This window comes from Hoplias malabaricus, chromosome 1 (genome assembly GCF_029633855.1).
Source record: "Hoplias malabaricus isolate fHopMal1 chromosome 1, fHopMal1.hap1, whole genome shotgun sequence".
Lineage (NCBI taxonomy): Eukaryota > Metazoa > Chordata > Actinopteri > Characiformes > Erythrinidae > Hoplias > Hoplias malabaricus.
This window is the reverse complement of record NC_089800.1, coordinates 75,770,977-75,783,831: the sequence shown is the minus strand read 5'-3', so window position 1 is coordinate 75,783,831 and position 12,855 is coordinate 75,770,977. Positions and strand designations below refer to the sequence as shown.

At 39.9% G+C, this 12,855-nt stretch overlaps 1 protein-coding gene across 1 annotated transcript in view; it reads right to left on the bottom strand.

Annotated features, from left to right (window-relative positions):
- akt1 (v-akt murine thymoma viral oncogene homolog 1) overlaps positions 1-12,855 on the bottom strand; it is a 64,709-nt gene that overhangs the window by 15,713 nt on the left and 36,141 nt on the right. The window contains exons 4-10 of the mRNA XM_066673454.1: positions 8,034-8,145; positions 7,684-7,810; positions 5,768-5,899; positions 5,470-5,535; positions 4,843-4,911; positions 4,615-4,740; positions 1,667-1,795 (exon numbers count right to left, since the gene is read on the bottom strand). Coding sequence (XP_066529551.1) covers positions 1,667-1,795; positions 4,615-4,740; positions 4,843-4,911; positions 5,470-5,535; positions 5,768-5,899; positions 7,684-7,810; positions 8,034-8,145 — 761 coding nt within the window. The remainder of the gene's footprint in view (positions 1-1,666; positions 1,796-4,614; positions 4,741-4,842; positions 4,912-5,469; positions 5,536-5,767; positions 5,900-7,683; positions 7,811-8,033; positions 8,146-12,855) is intronic.

Here is a 12,855-nt window from a genome sequence, read left to right as displayed (position 1 = left end):
TCTGATCTCATTTCCACAATCACAGACTACTTCAGAGGTTCACAGCATCTTTAGAGGAACAAGACTTTGACAATAGTTTAAAGAAACAAACACATTATAATTTAGGCAAAATCAGTTTTTCGTGAAAAGAATAAAATAGCGCTACATGATTAAAATGTGATTGCTTTGCATTGTGAGTGAAAAAAATAAACACATGATAACAAGACAATGAATAACGGTGCAGCGCTGTGCAGTTCAGTGCACACTGACACAAGTGACATCACTAGTCAGCAAACTCCCACAGCGCCTTGTACTTAAAGACACTGAACAGTAATTTGACACACCACACACGTCATAAATACTGCCCTCATTTTTAGATACCATCCACATTTTTAAATACCGCAGTATGCTGTAATACCATTATATACCATCCAGCCCTACTCAGCGTTTTTATCATCAGCATGTGTCAGTAGCTCATCTGCTGGTGAGAACAGCATCTTTATTGAGCTGTTATCAGACTGAATGATTAACATGAATGACTGATTTAAAAGTAAGCCTACCCCCGGTAATACTGTATAGCATGTTAAAACTTTGACGCTACAAAATGGTGGATACCGCCCATCCCTATAGAGCACATTTAAAAGACAGCAAGTTTCATCCAAAGTGCTTCGCAATAAGAAAATGAAAAAATTTCATTTTCAAAAACAAATTTCACAAGGAATATTTGGATCATGCTAAGCACATCAGTCGTACATCCAAAGACTAAATGCAGGCTTTTTGTCCATTAGAAAAGTTAGCATACATACCACGGCATTCTAGCTTGCACTGGCTTAAAAATGTCACATTCAGTTCATTCTCATCCTAATACGTCTACGTTACCACCTACACTTAGCCCAACATTTGTTGTGGCTGTCCCCAGTGTCTCTCATTATGAGATCAGATCTGGCCTCACAAGACTAGCTCTTCAGCTGCTAAAATTAGGGAGGTGATGTGGCACAGCCTAGGTCAGAGGGCAGGCATGTGGGCCAGCTGTGAGCGAGCGGTCCCTCAGTACCAGGAGAGCAGCTGGGACTCTGATGGTCAGTTCTGCTCACGCCTGAATTGCAAGCTCACGTTTCTACAGGCTGTGCCAAGCCCCTCTCCCAGCAAATTCCAGAATGGTGGGATAAAACAACCAGGCTGCAACTGTGTCAACACAAGCACTCTTCTCCCGGAAACATTCCTCAGGCTGGAGATGGACACACACACACACACACACACACACACACAATGCCCTATCACGTTACTGTCTAAGTGCCATATGTCATACCTGCACGCAATGGAGTTCGCCACACCCTAGAATTCTTGCCCTATCTACTTCAGCAGCAGCATCTGCAGACGATGTGTCTCCACCTCAGCACTTTTAATAAGGTTAAATCTTAAACTTGTACCTCTATTCTCGCTTCTAAAATTAGCCTTTCTTGTACCAAATTAGACCCAATGCTCAAAGCCTTATATTAAACCAACAATCAGACATGGTGAGCTTGTTTGGTTGAAGCAATATGCTCCTGTTTAGAGTACAAAAATGGATTTTATATTTAAATAAACAGACAACCATGTCTGCATTCCTGTGTAATAAAAAAGAGATGTCTGCATGATTCATCTGAACAAATATATGAAACAGATGTATATATAAATGTGTGGTTACCTCAGGAGCCAGATATTCTGGAGTGCCACAGAAGGTTTTCATGGTAGCCCCATCCTTTATACCCTCTTTGCAAAGACCGAAGTCTGTGATCTTAATGTGGCCATCTTTGTCCAGCATCAGATTCTCCAACTGAGGAAAAAGAAAGACAGGGAATCTTACTGCCATTAGTTTAGGTAGGTGGTAAGTAACATCCATATGAATGCAGGTGTGCACCATTTGCCAGTAAAACACTGCCAAGAGCAAAACACTGCATCAGAATTCACTACAGGAGAAAGCGAAAGATGGTGAATACAGAGCAGCAGTATTATCAGTTTTGAAATGGCAACTAACTGTCCTGAAATTGTGAAGCACCCTAGCTTACCTTAAAGCTCCAGTGTGACATTCTTTTAGGTTTGAGGATAAATACGAAAAAGGAAATTGCATCATTGATTAAACACCATGGTTTGTTGAAACTGTGCAAACTGCTCTCCATCATGAATGATGATCTTCACCCATTACACACCATCATCATGGACAACAAGAGCAAATTCAGTGGCAGGATGCTCTCACATAGTTGCTCTACAGCCCCTTTGTCCCCTGTGCCATCAGGCAACTCCTCCCAGCAGGGTCCGAAGATAGAGGAGCACTTTTCATTTTATTTTTATATGTTCCATTTTCTTAGGTCTCTGATGCATTTATAGAGAGTGGGTAGTGTTGGGAGAATTACTTTACTATATCCTGTATATTTTAACATCCTTTTAATGTTAATTTCTACAGTATTATTTGAAAGTCTAAAGTGTCACGCCAAGTATTTTATGCATCTGGAAATACAAATATGGTCTATTGTGGCAGCTGATCTTCGAAGACATCACAACTGGCACACTGGACCTGGAGCTATGGGACATTAACTGCACTGCAAACGCTTCCAGCAATGTTGGGTGCCAAACAATCTACTAACTGTGATCGTGCTCAAGCAATCGCAAAGTCAAAAGTGTGATTCATGTCATTAGATCTGCCTCCACTACAACCTGAATTGAAAGAGGGATTCCAATCGCTGTTAAAATGTGCTCAAACCATGGTATGTACTTCAAGGTAGACCACGTTTCAATATGTGTGCTGCCAAAGATGTAAAAAGGAGATGGACACGTTTCTCCTTATCTGTCCAAATTGGCTAATTTTTGGCTAAGCTTTGTGTTCCTGCAACATCTGATGCAGTGAGAGTTTGCTCAACTGTTGGGGACACTTATTGCACAGCCACTGCCACGAAAGTAACCATGAAAATTAATACTTTTTTTTCCACATGATTAAGTTTATATTTATTATCTGTACTGATCTTTTCATGATTTTTTTATTACATGTACTTCCCCCCACTGTTTGGCAAATATATTTAAACTTTTAAAACTACTGTATTTTGTAAACAAATGTGTCAAAGCCACTTTAAAACTGGTTAATTTATTTCCAGTCTGAACCGTGACTAAATACTAAACCATGGCCCAGAAGCTGAGGGCCAAGTTGAATCATGAATGGGCTGAATACTTACCCCACTATAACAACATAATCAATGTTATTCAATTTACCTGTCAGTTTTTAATAGTAGTAGTAGTTTTTTAATAGTAATAGTAGTTTTTAGTAGTTTTTTAGTTTAGTAGTTAGTACCAGTAGTTTTTAATGTTGCGGCTGATCGGTGTATACATTAAAAAAACGTCATTTTGAATTAATTGTCGTCTGATGTCACATATCTACCAGAATTAAGTCATTTTTCCCTCCTATTAACAATGACGTTAAACACAGGGTTTCACTCTGGGCTGCTTCATAAAAGAGGGACTAAATATTCAGAGCAGACAAAAAGAACAAAAGTAGTATACTTTTATCAGTCTTTTAGGCACAGTGAGTGATTGGAAAATCATTATGTAGTTTGTGAATTATGAGTGTTTTGGGTTATGAATCCATCCGCACACCATCCGCAGATCTCAAGAAAAAACATAAAACACAAGTCTAGTGTACATAGGTGTTTTAGAATTGCCACACATTCTGAAACTTCAAATCATTATAAGATCTTTCATCCAGCTCCTTGTGTTATTTAATTTAGTCGTGTTATATACCATATGTTCCACTAGAGTGGACTTAATTTAAGGGAGAGTATCCCTTTAAACTGAATTTGATATGATGATTCTGATTCTGCAGATGGTGATGAAGGAGCAGGGGGCACCTCTGGCCCAACATAGGTAGTGAGTAAGCACTCCAATTGTGTGTCTGTGTGTGTATGTGTGTTGCAGGGGTTTGATATCAGCATGTCCTCTCTCTCTGGGGTTGCTAAAAGTCACCTGGCAGCTGTAGCTCACACGTGGCCAGAGGCCCAGGCACAACAGTCAGCAAAACTGCCCCATCCTGCTACACTGGCATTTTCAGAGCAACCTTAGCAGCTTCAGAGAGAGAGAGGGGGTTGAGGTAGGGGTGGGGGAAGAAATTTTGATATATTTTTCACCCTTGTTTAGGGTGATTTTTTATTTTATAGCTGTCAAACAGACAAAGTGACAGACAGCAAAGAAGTGACAAAGCAATTAAACATGTACTTTTTAAAGATATAGAGTGAGAAAAAACAAGAGAAATGCTATACTGAGCTGTCCTACAGTTTAACAAACTTATAATATATATCAGGCGATTCTCTTGTCTAGACTCCTAGGTTCTAAACAGAGGCCAGTTTCTTGAAAGCTTCATAGTCTTACGATCATCTCGAAATGTAGAGAGAGTGTTTCATTTAGCACTGATCTTAATTACTAGGGAACCACTGGAAAAACCAAGCCAAATTATTACAGCTCTGTCCTTGTGTGGGAATGATTACAATGGTGTGGGTTCTCTTATAAAGAAAGCTACCAAAGACTGGTAGACAGGGCGGTTGAAGAGAAATGCTCCTCTTCCTGAGTCTATTATCTACCACTTGTTACGTCATGCCATTTCAATCTCTTCACCTTCAGATCCCGATACACCACGTTCCTCTCAGAGTGGAGGTAGTCCAGGGCAGAAACGATTTCTGCTCCATAGAATCGTGCTCGATCCTCAGAGAACACACGGTCCCGTGACAAGTGGAAGAATAGCTGTTGAGAGGAGAATAAGCATTTAAGAGTTCCATTAACAGCCAAGGAACATTTTACACAAATATTCTGATTTGCTGAAATGCTTTTATTTTGGAGACTTACTTCCCCTCCGTTTGCGTACTCCATAACGAAGCACAGACGATCATGCGTTTGGAATGAGTATTTCAGTGCCTGAAAAATTAAGTTTAATCAAATGTTACACATTAACAATGAAACAATAGCCAAAACAATATGTCTATTGTGGATGTTATTTATTTTTAGAAAGTCCAGAAATGTAAACAAAATACAGATTACCCGAGCACTAAAAACACCTTACAAAACGTATATAAAATAATATATTTGAATAAAACAAATATTCAAAACATTTTTTTTACATTTTTTACATCTCCTGACCCAATACTCAGGAGTTTCTCTAGAAATTCTCCACAGTGTATGTGTGAGAGGCAGTATAGACTTATTATGTACCATTAGGACTGGTCAGGAACCCTAGTGCAAATTACTGCATCTTCAAAATCAAGCCTGATACCAGCACAGCGCTCTTCCTGGTCTAATCTGCTGGAGGACAATGGTCCATTGAAAGCTGATGCTGTTTACCGGTTTAAGAGACTGATGCTCATTTCAAACTCCCCCAAAAGAACAAGTGTGAGGACAGCTTTAGTTCTATAGACTGGAGAGGAGATGTTATTGAAGTGTGTGAGTGTTTGTGTGTGTATATATACAGTCTCTCACCGTCAAGAAGGGGTGCTTAGAATTCTGGAGCACACGGTTTTCTGTGAGCGTATGAGCCACTTCATCCTGAGAGACAGATCACAAAGAGTGAGAGTGTACTTGAATAACATGCCCGCGCTCTCTCTCTCTCTCTCTCTCCCACATACACACTTACACGGAGGTGGTACAAGCACACTCACAAACTCTCATCAATATCCTGCTGAACGCACACAAACACAGCACGCCCACTCATACAGTAGCTGCAATGTATCCTTGAGCCAACCCTTCCATTCTTTTTAAATCAGTCCCTCTTACTCACTTTAGCTACTATCACTTCCTTTTTAAGGATTTTCATGGCGTAGTATTTTCCTGTGGCCTTCTCCTTCACCAGGATGACTTTGCCAAATGTGCCTTTCCCAAGGAGTTTGAGGTATTCAAAATCATGCATAGTCTGAAACAACACACAAACACAAAAAGACACATCAACAACTGGGTCCTACCAAGAGTCTATGAAGAGGTGCAGGAGTTATATTTGGTGACAAAGCGGCTCTGCTTACGACACCCAAGTATTTACACAACATCTCCATCCTCACTCTGCACATTTGTCCCCTATCCCTCATGAACACCACACCAAAGATACATGTTTGCCCTCTGAAACACAAGGGCCTGGAAGAATGTAAAAGTGCCTGTGTGGGGGATGTCCAATCTGGTTTGTCTGGGAACCCACGCAAGTGAGAATGTGATGAGGGAAGTGTGTTATATTATAGAGAAAGAAAGTGGTCAGTGTGGCATAAAGCTTCCCACATTTGAGCCACACAAGGTGCCAGAAGTCATGAAGCTACGGGTGGAAGCGAAGAAGTTGCTGAAGAGGCCAGGGGTCAGTCTGTGTATTAACATTTTCATGAATATTATTATATATAAATAATAATTAAGCTGCCTGTAGACAAAGTCTCATACAGAAAAGGCGAAGATTCCATTTGAATAATGTTAAACACCACTGCAGAAGGATGAGAACTGATACCCAGGCTTGGGAGGATAAAGTGTAAAGCCATATTTCCTCAGCGTTTCTTCAGTACTTTCTGCATTTAGCAACTACAAAGCTATACATTCTTTTTTCCTTCATTTCATAACATGGTCTACATTTAGCAAGAAAGCTTAAGAAATCTTATCCCACTGCAAACTCAAAAAGCTGAGTAGCCAGCAGACAGCATTCTAAGATTTACTTCTTTTTTCTCCTGTTATAATGTTAAAAAGTCATCTTAAATGTGGCTCTTCTGCCTTTTTATTTTTTATTGATTTGTCTCTTAAAAACAAAAATCACTGTAGGGATCAACATAAACTTCAGTTGTCTGTGTATTTAAAGGCACAATCCAGTCAGACTAGCAAAGTCCCCCTAATAAAGTGCCTTAACAGTAGTTTAAATTCATCATCAACTCCTAAAATCCCTCTTTTCATCAGAATGACAGATTCAGGAGTTATTCCCAAGAAAAATAGTCACTTAATTCCTTAAAAGCGTCTTAAATATAATTCTACACCTTGACCCTCATTCAGTTCCCGTTCAAATATGAATACACAAGAGGTCTGTCTCCACCCACCCATCCACCACTCGCCTGCAGCTTAAAAGCCAAACGATTCAAGCTGGGATTGGGTCCTTAGGTTTATGACATCAGAAACCCCAGCCACCTGTTTGAGATCGTCTTTCTATAAACTGCCATGGTGTTGTCTGTTTATTTCACTCATGGTACATCTAGTGTATAAACAACACCAAACAAAGTTAAACGCTTTCACTGGAGAGGGTCTTTATTATATATTTAAAAACAAATAAACTTTAGAAAAACAACAGCAACACATGGGTGTTATGGTAAACTGATAGATGATAAACTGATAAATGTAAATGCAACTGCTTAGAGAGCCACAAACGCAGGCATCCCCACAACCCACTTCAAAGCAAATGTAGTTTCTTAACAGTTCCACCCACTCTCAAAATACGGCATAAGAATATATGAATAGGGTTTCCTGGACTCGGTGGAGTATCTTTTAATCCACAGTGAACAGACACTTTCATATAGAACACTTACAATGTGTTGTGTTTTGCTTCACCTGAAATGTATTTTGAAGCTTTTAACTTTGACATTCAAGGTGCCAGTGCACCTACTCTCTCACTCACACTGTATCTGTGAAACATTTTATTGGTACAGAACAGGCTTTAGTAACTCAGCCAGGAATGGACCGTACCACTTTGTGCCGAGGTTTGGTCAAATACATCTCCATGTCCATGGGATCGGGGGAGGAGTCCATCAACTCCTCCTCTTGTTTCTGCAGACTGTCCGCTACAGCTTGGATGGCTTTGGTCCATTCTTCCCTGCAGGAAAAGGAGTGCAAGTTATCTACTAATCGATACGCCACACCTGAAACATGAGAATCCTGACTGTAACACGAGTATCTTGCAATTTAGCTGAAAGTGGGGAGCAGATTCTTAGGCAGGTTAATATCTTTCTAGACTGTGGACAAAATCAGTAACACAGTAAGCTAATATGAGAGGGAGAGAGAGAGACAAAGTGTGTGTGTGTTTGTGTGTTTCTGACCGTTCCTCTGGGGTCTCCACATGGAAGGTGCGTTCAATGACAGTGGTCCATTGCAGGCAGCGGATGATAAATGTGTTGGGCTTGGGCCGCTCCGTCTTCATCAGCTGACACTCTGGACACGTCCAGGGAAAACCCCACCAGGGAGAGAGGGAGTTAGGTAGAGGAGAGGGGGAGAGCAAGAGCAAGAGAGCGAGAGTGAGAGAGAGAGAGAGTCATGGTTACAGCCATTTATCTTTATCTCCATTTATCTCCTGGTCTACTTTAAACACACACAGTGGGGAGCCTCCCCAGTCAAGCTGCTACAGAACAGGTGCACTATCGGAGTCCACAAGTATTCAGTCCAGCTTGCTTTGTACACAATAACTATGTTCAGTTCAAACATTTCATTTGTCTCATGTCCTAGGATTCTCCTTAAGGTTACAACTGTAACACAGCTTACTGCTCTAACAAAAAGCAATTAAGGTGCTTGAATAAAGGAGACCAGTAAAACAATTTTGCATTTTCCTTGCCAGTTCACACATGTGCATTGCTTGCCCCCATTGTTTTGGCATATTTTCCTTTAAAAAAAAAACAGCACATGACTCAAAAGTCTTGAAAAATATAAAAACACACATAATAAAAAGTGCCCTAACAATTTGGCTTTTGTAGAGGCTTACAGTTACAGCTTCTACTCTTCTAGGAAGGATTTTACACAGGATATTGCAACAATGCTGTGATATTTAGATTGTATTAAATCAAGTGTAAATTCCGTTAACAAAAACTGTGAGGAAAAATACTCATTACCAACCTATTTTTCACAACACAGACTAGAAAAGTATTAAACATAAATAATCATTTTGAGACAAGAACTATGACAAAATGTTTTTGCACTTTTCATCAACAAAAAAACTAATTGATAATATGATAGACTGATAAATATATCTTATATAATAAATAAATAAATAAATAAATAAATAAAAAAAAACTGAAAATCACAAGGAAATAAAAACAGGAAATTGCTCTATAAGTTGGCTGTTGTCAGGGAGACGACACTTGAAGAAATTACTGTTTGGGAGTCATCTTCTCTTTATTATTTAAAGCAGTGTCCAAAAAGTACCCTTTTCACCCTATTTTGGGGTTCCACCATTTTGTAGTAGTGTCCGAAAACATAGTGGACAATTTTCAGTGCACATAAAAAAGCCCTCTGCAAAAAGTATACAGTATACAACATACAGTTGTGGAGAGTGAATACCCATCTGCTGTGCTGTTTGGTAAAAACCTGCATGAGGTAGTGTCCGAATTCATTCGCTACCCTCCTAAATTCATTTTCCTATATTAGTGCAGTGTATACAGAGTAATATAGAGAATAGAGAATAGGGTGCCTTTTCAAACACGGTACATGTTTTAGTGAAGAGGAGTCACTTTCTTTGAGCATCTAGGTGTCGCTTGTATCAACAGTTGGACAACGATTTTTGGTCTTGGTTTGCAAACACCTTCTGCAGCACATTTTCACATGTATTTGGTGTTTTTGAACAAAACCGTGACCATATTCCTTCCATAATATTGAAATAAATGGTATTTTTTGAACAACACTATATTAATTACAAACATATACTTCAACATAAGCTCTTTTTACTGTACAAAATAATGTGGGGGGTGGTATTTAATAAAGGCATTTAATAAAACGAAAAGCATTTGACCAGTTAATGATTGTTGTTAGTTTTGCTTTGTGTAACCTAGCAGTGACACTCTCCAGGAAAAGAATATCCAAAAAACAATATCAGAACATATGCATGTAATCTCCAGCACTACTCAAGGTACATCTATTATAATTTTTATGATTGGATATTTTGGATGTTAATGCATTTTTAAATGTATCATAATATTATTAGCCTCCTGACTAAAACTGGACAATGTCCTTTATGATGTAACCAACTAAAACTAGGCTACAGCTAACAATAATGAAATGACTAAAATGAGACTAAAACTAAATCAAAATTAGCTGCCAAAGTTAACACTGGCATTCAGCCACAAAAACATGAATGAGGTCAGGTGGAGTGTGTGGGATGATTAGATCTGGATCACAAACATGACTCCTACTCACACTACAAGTACTGAATGGAGCTCGATCCACTGTTCCACAGCCCTGCGCTGGGGGTTGTATAGCCCTGTAGCCGAGGCTTACCATTACACCTGCCGACTTTTATTGGAATTGCTTTTCTGTGAAGACGGAGCCTGTTTGTGCACAGCTGAGTGCTTGTGTATTTTTAAAATAGTATTTAAAATGACTCCTTATTAGAGCCATATCGTATGGATAACAGTGGAATCACAGAGATTAGATTCCTAAAAGTGATCTTATATAAATGAGTCCTGGAAAGGTTTCATGAATCTACACTTTTGTGTTCTCTTTTATGGAGGGGAAAAAAAACAAACAAAAAAACAAAAAACCAACGCCACATCATCAGCAGTTAAAAACCAACACTCGTATCTTTTCCAGTGGAACAACAAAAATAAGCAACGGCAACTAAAACAAAAAAACATGACTTGTGCTTTTTTGAAGTGACACAGCACAACAGCGGTCGAACAGCTCGTAGCGCTATCGCCAGAGATGCACTCTGGGCCATATGTGGAAGAGGAAGCTGTATGTTGAGCCATTTGTGGAGGAGGTGGAGGGGGGGGGGTTGACATAAGCGGCCTGTCGAAGAGATGGAGGAGTGGTTTGGAGACCACCACTGTGATCCAGCAGCAGGGCTCATCAACAGCCCCCGAACGCCTCACACTACACCCCCCCTGTCATCAACATATACCAACATCGTTGTTACGCCGCTGACTGACTGACTGCTGCTGCTGCTTTAGAGCCTCGCAGAGATAAATAATGAGAATCAGCCGCCTAATAACGACTATAACTCACGAGTGTCAGGGAGGAAACGTTTTCTTTAACAAACAATGCGGCTGTCTAATTAGCCTGTTCAATCATTTAAGCGGCTTCTGGCAGCGATGAAGCGGCGCTCTTTTGCTGAGTTCAGAGGGTGAGCATGAATCGGAGGAGGAAAACGTCTTTAGATGTGTGGTTTCCATTAGCCCAGGAAAGGCTGAAAGCTGTTGAAAGCTTTCACTACTTTGGGTCACTCTGAAAAGTCATTCAATTAAGTCATTTCACGGACACATTTTGCCTAATAGGACGCAGACTACAAAAACAGCTCTACTGTTTCTAGGGTGTTCAAAACCCTGTTCAAAGTTCAGATTCGGGTGGTAACAATACATCCATTGTAACAGTGTTACATAATCATAATAAAGATGTGCACAGGTACTTGACTAACCAATCAAATGGCCACTATTCACTCTTTGGATATACATAAGAGTCCATACTGGAAAGGCTGGGCATATATAGAGGACAACAGCTCATCAAAATATATAACATATTTGAACTAGAACGTCAAACATTTGTTTCACTTGTACATGGCTTGTGCTCTGATGCTCTCCTTCAAAACATAAGCGCTGGAACCCGAGAATGTTATTTTAAAATAGTTTTAAAAAGTTTTCCTTCTTATGCTAGGTATTTCCAAACACAATGAAAATGTATTACTGGGACAAACATGATCACATCATCCACTGAGGACAAAAGAGGGCACTGGGATATGTGAGGCAATAATTCTGCTCCTCCATGTACGACTATTTATGCAATTTTCATGCAAGTATATCCACTGCCACAGAAGAAGGGAAGGATGACAACAGTGAGACAGAGTGATGTTGCAAGCAATATCCTCCCACAAAAAATTATTGCAACAAACATTTAACCACAATAAGTTAACAATGTTTCTTCCAACTTAATGATTTTTATTTATTTATTTTGGGTGGGAGGGGGGTATATACTCTTGTTGTACGTGTAATTTACCCCTTTTCCACAAGTGAACAGAGTTCCCTGGTGTCATAAAAAATATATGTTACATGCTTTGGTCAAAATAACACAAGGATCTAACAACACAGAACCATTCTCACAGTGTCTAAACAGCCCTGTTCAAATTGGCCAGTTTCAGCACCTGTTTCTTTAAATTTGAATGAGCCACAACTCAGCTCAACAAATTAGCCCAGGAGTGAGGAGCAAGGAACAGAATTTTTTTATTTTTTTTTTAAAGCTATTTTCAATTTGGGCGGCACGGTGGCGCAGCAGGTAGTGGGTAGTGTAGCAGTCACACAGCTGCAGGGACCTGGAGGTTGTGGGTTCGAATCCCACTCCGGGTGACTGTCTGTGAGGAGTTTTCCCTGTGTCTGCGTGGGTTTCCTCCAGGTGCTCCGGTTTCCTCCCACAGTCCAAAAACTCACGTTGGTAGGTGGATTGGTGACTTGTGTGTGTGTGTGTGTGTGTGTGTGTGTGTTGCCCTGAACTGTATAAGTGGTTACAGATAATGAATGAATGAATGAATATTTTCAATTTGTTCTTGTTTTCACCATATTTATTCAGTATAATTATTTCTCCACACTGGTTTTGTTTGTTTTGCTCTGTTTAACTTTAAGGTCCAGCGCTGTGATTGGCGATGAGGAAACAGGACAGTTCTAATGTCTCTCCACACTACGCAAAGAGCAGCCCAAATAACAGAACAACTCATTTTTATCATTTTAATATGGACTTATGCAGCCCAGGGGAGAACACACCAACTCCTCACAGACAGTCACCCGGAGTGGGAATCGAACCCACAACCTCCAGGTCCCTGCAGCTGTGTGACTGCGACACTACCTGCTGCGCCACCTTGCCGCCTATATACACACATGAAAACCTAAAAGATATTTAACAACTAACAGATGTATAAAAGCACAGACAGCTATGTTTCATTGTTCGGCAGTG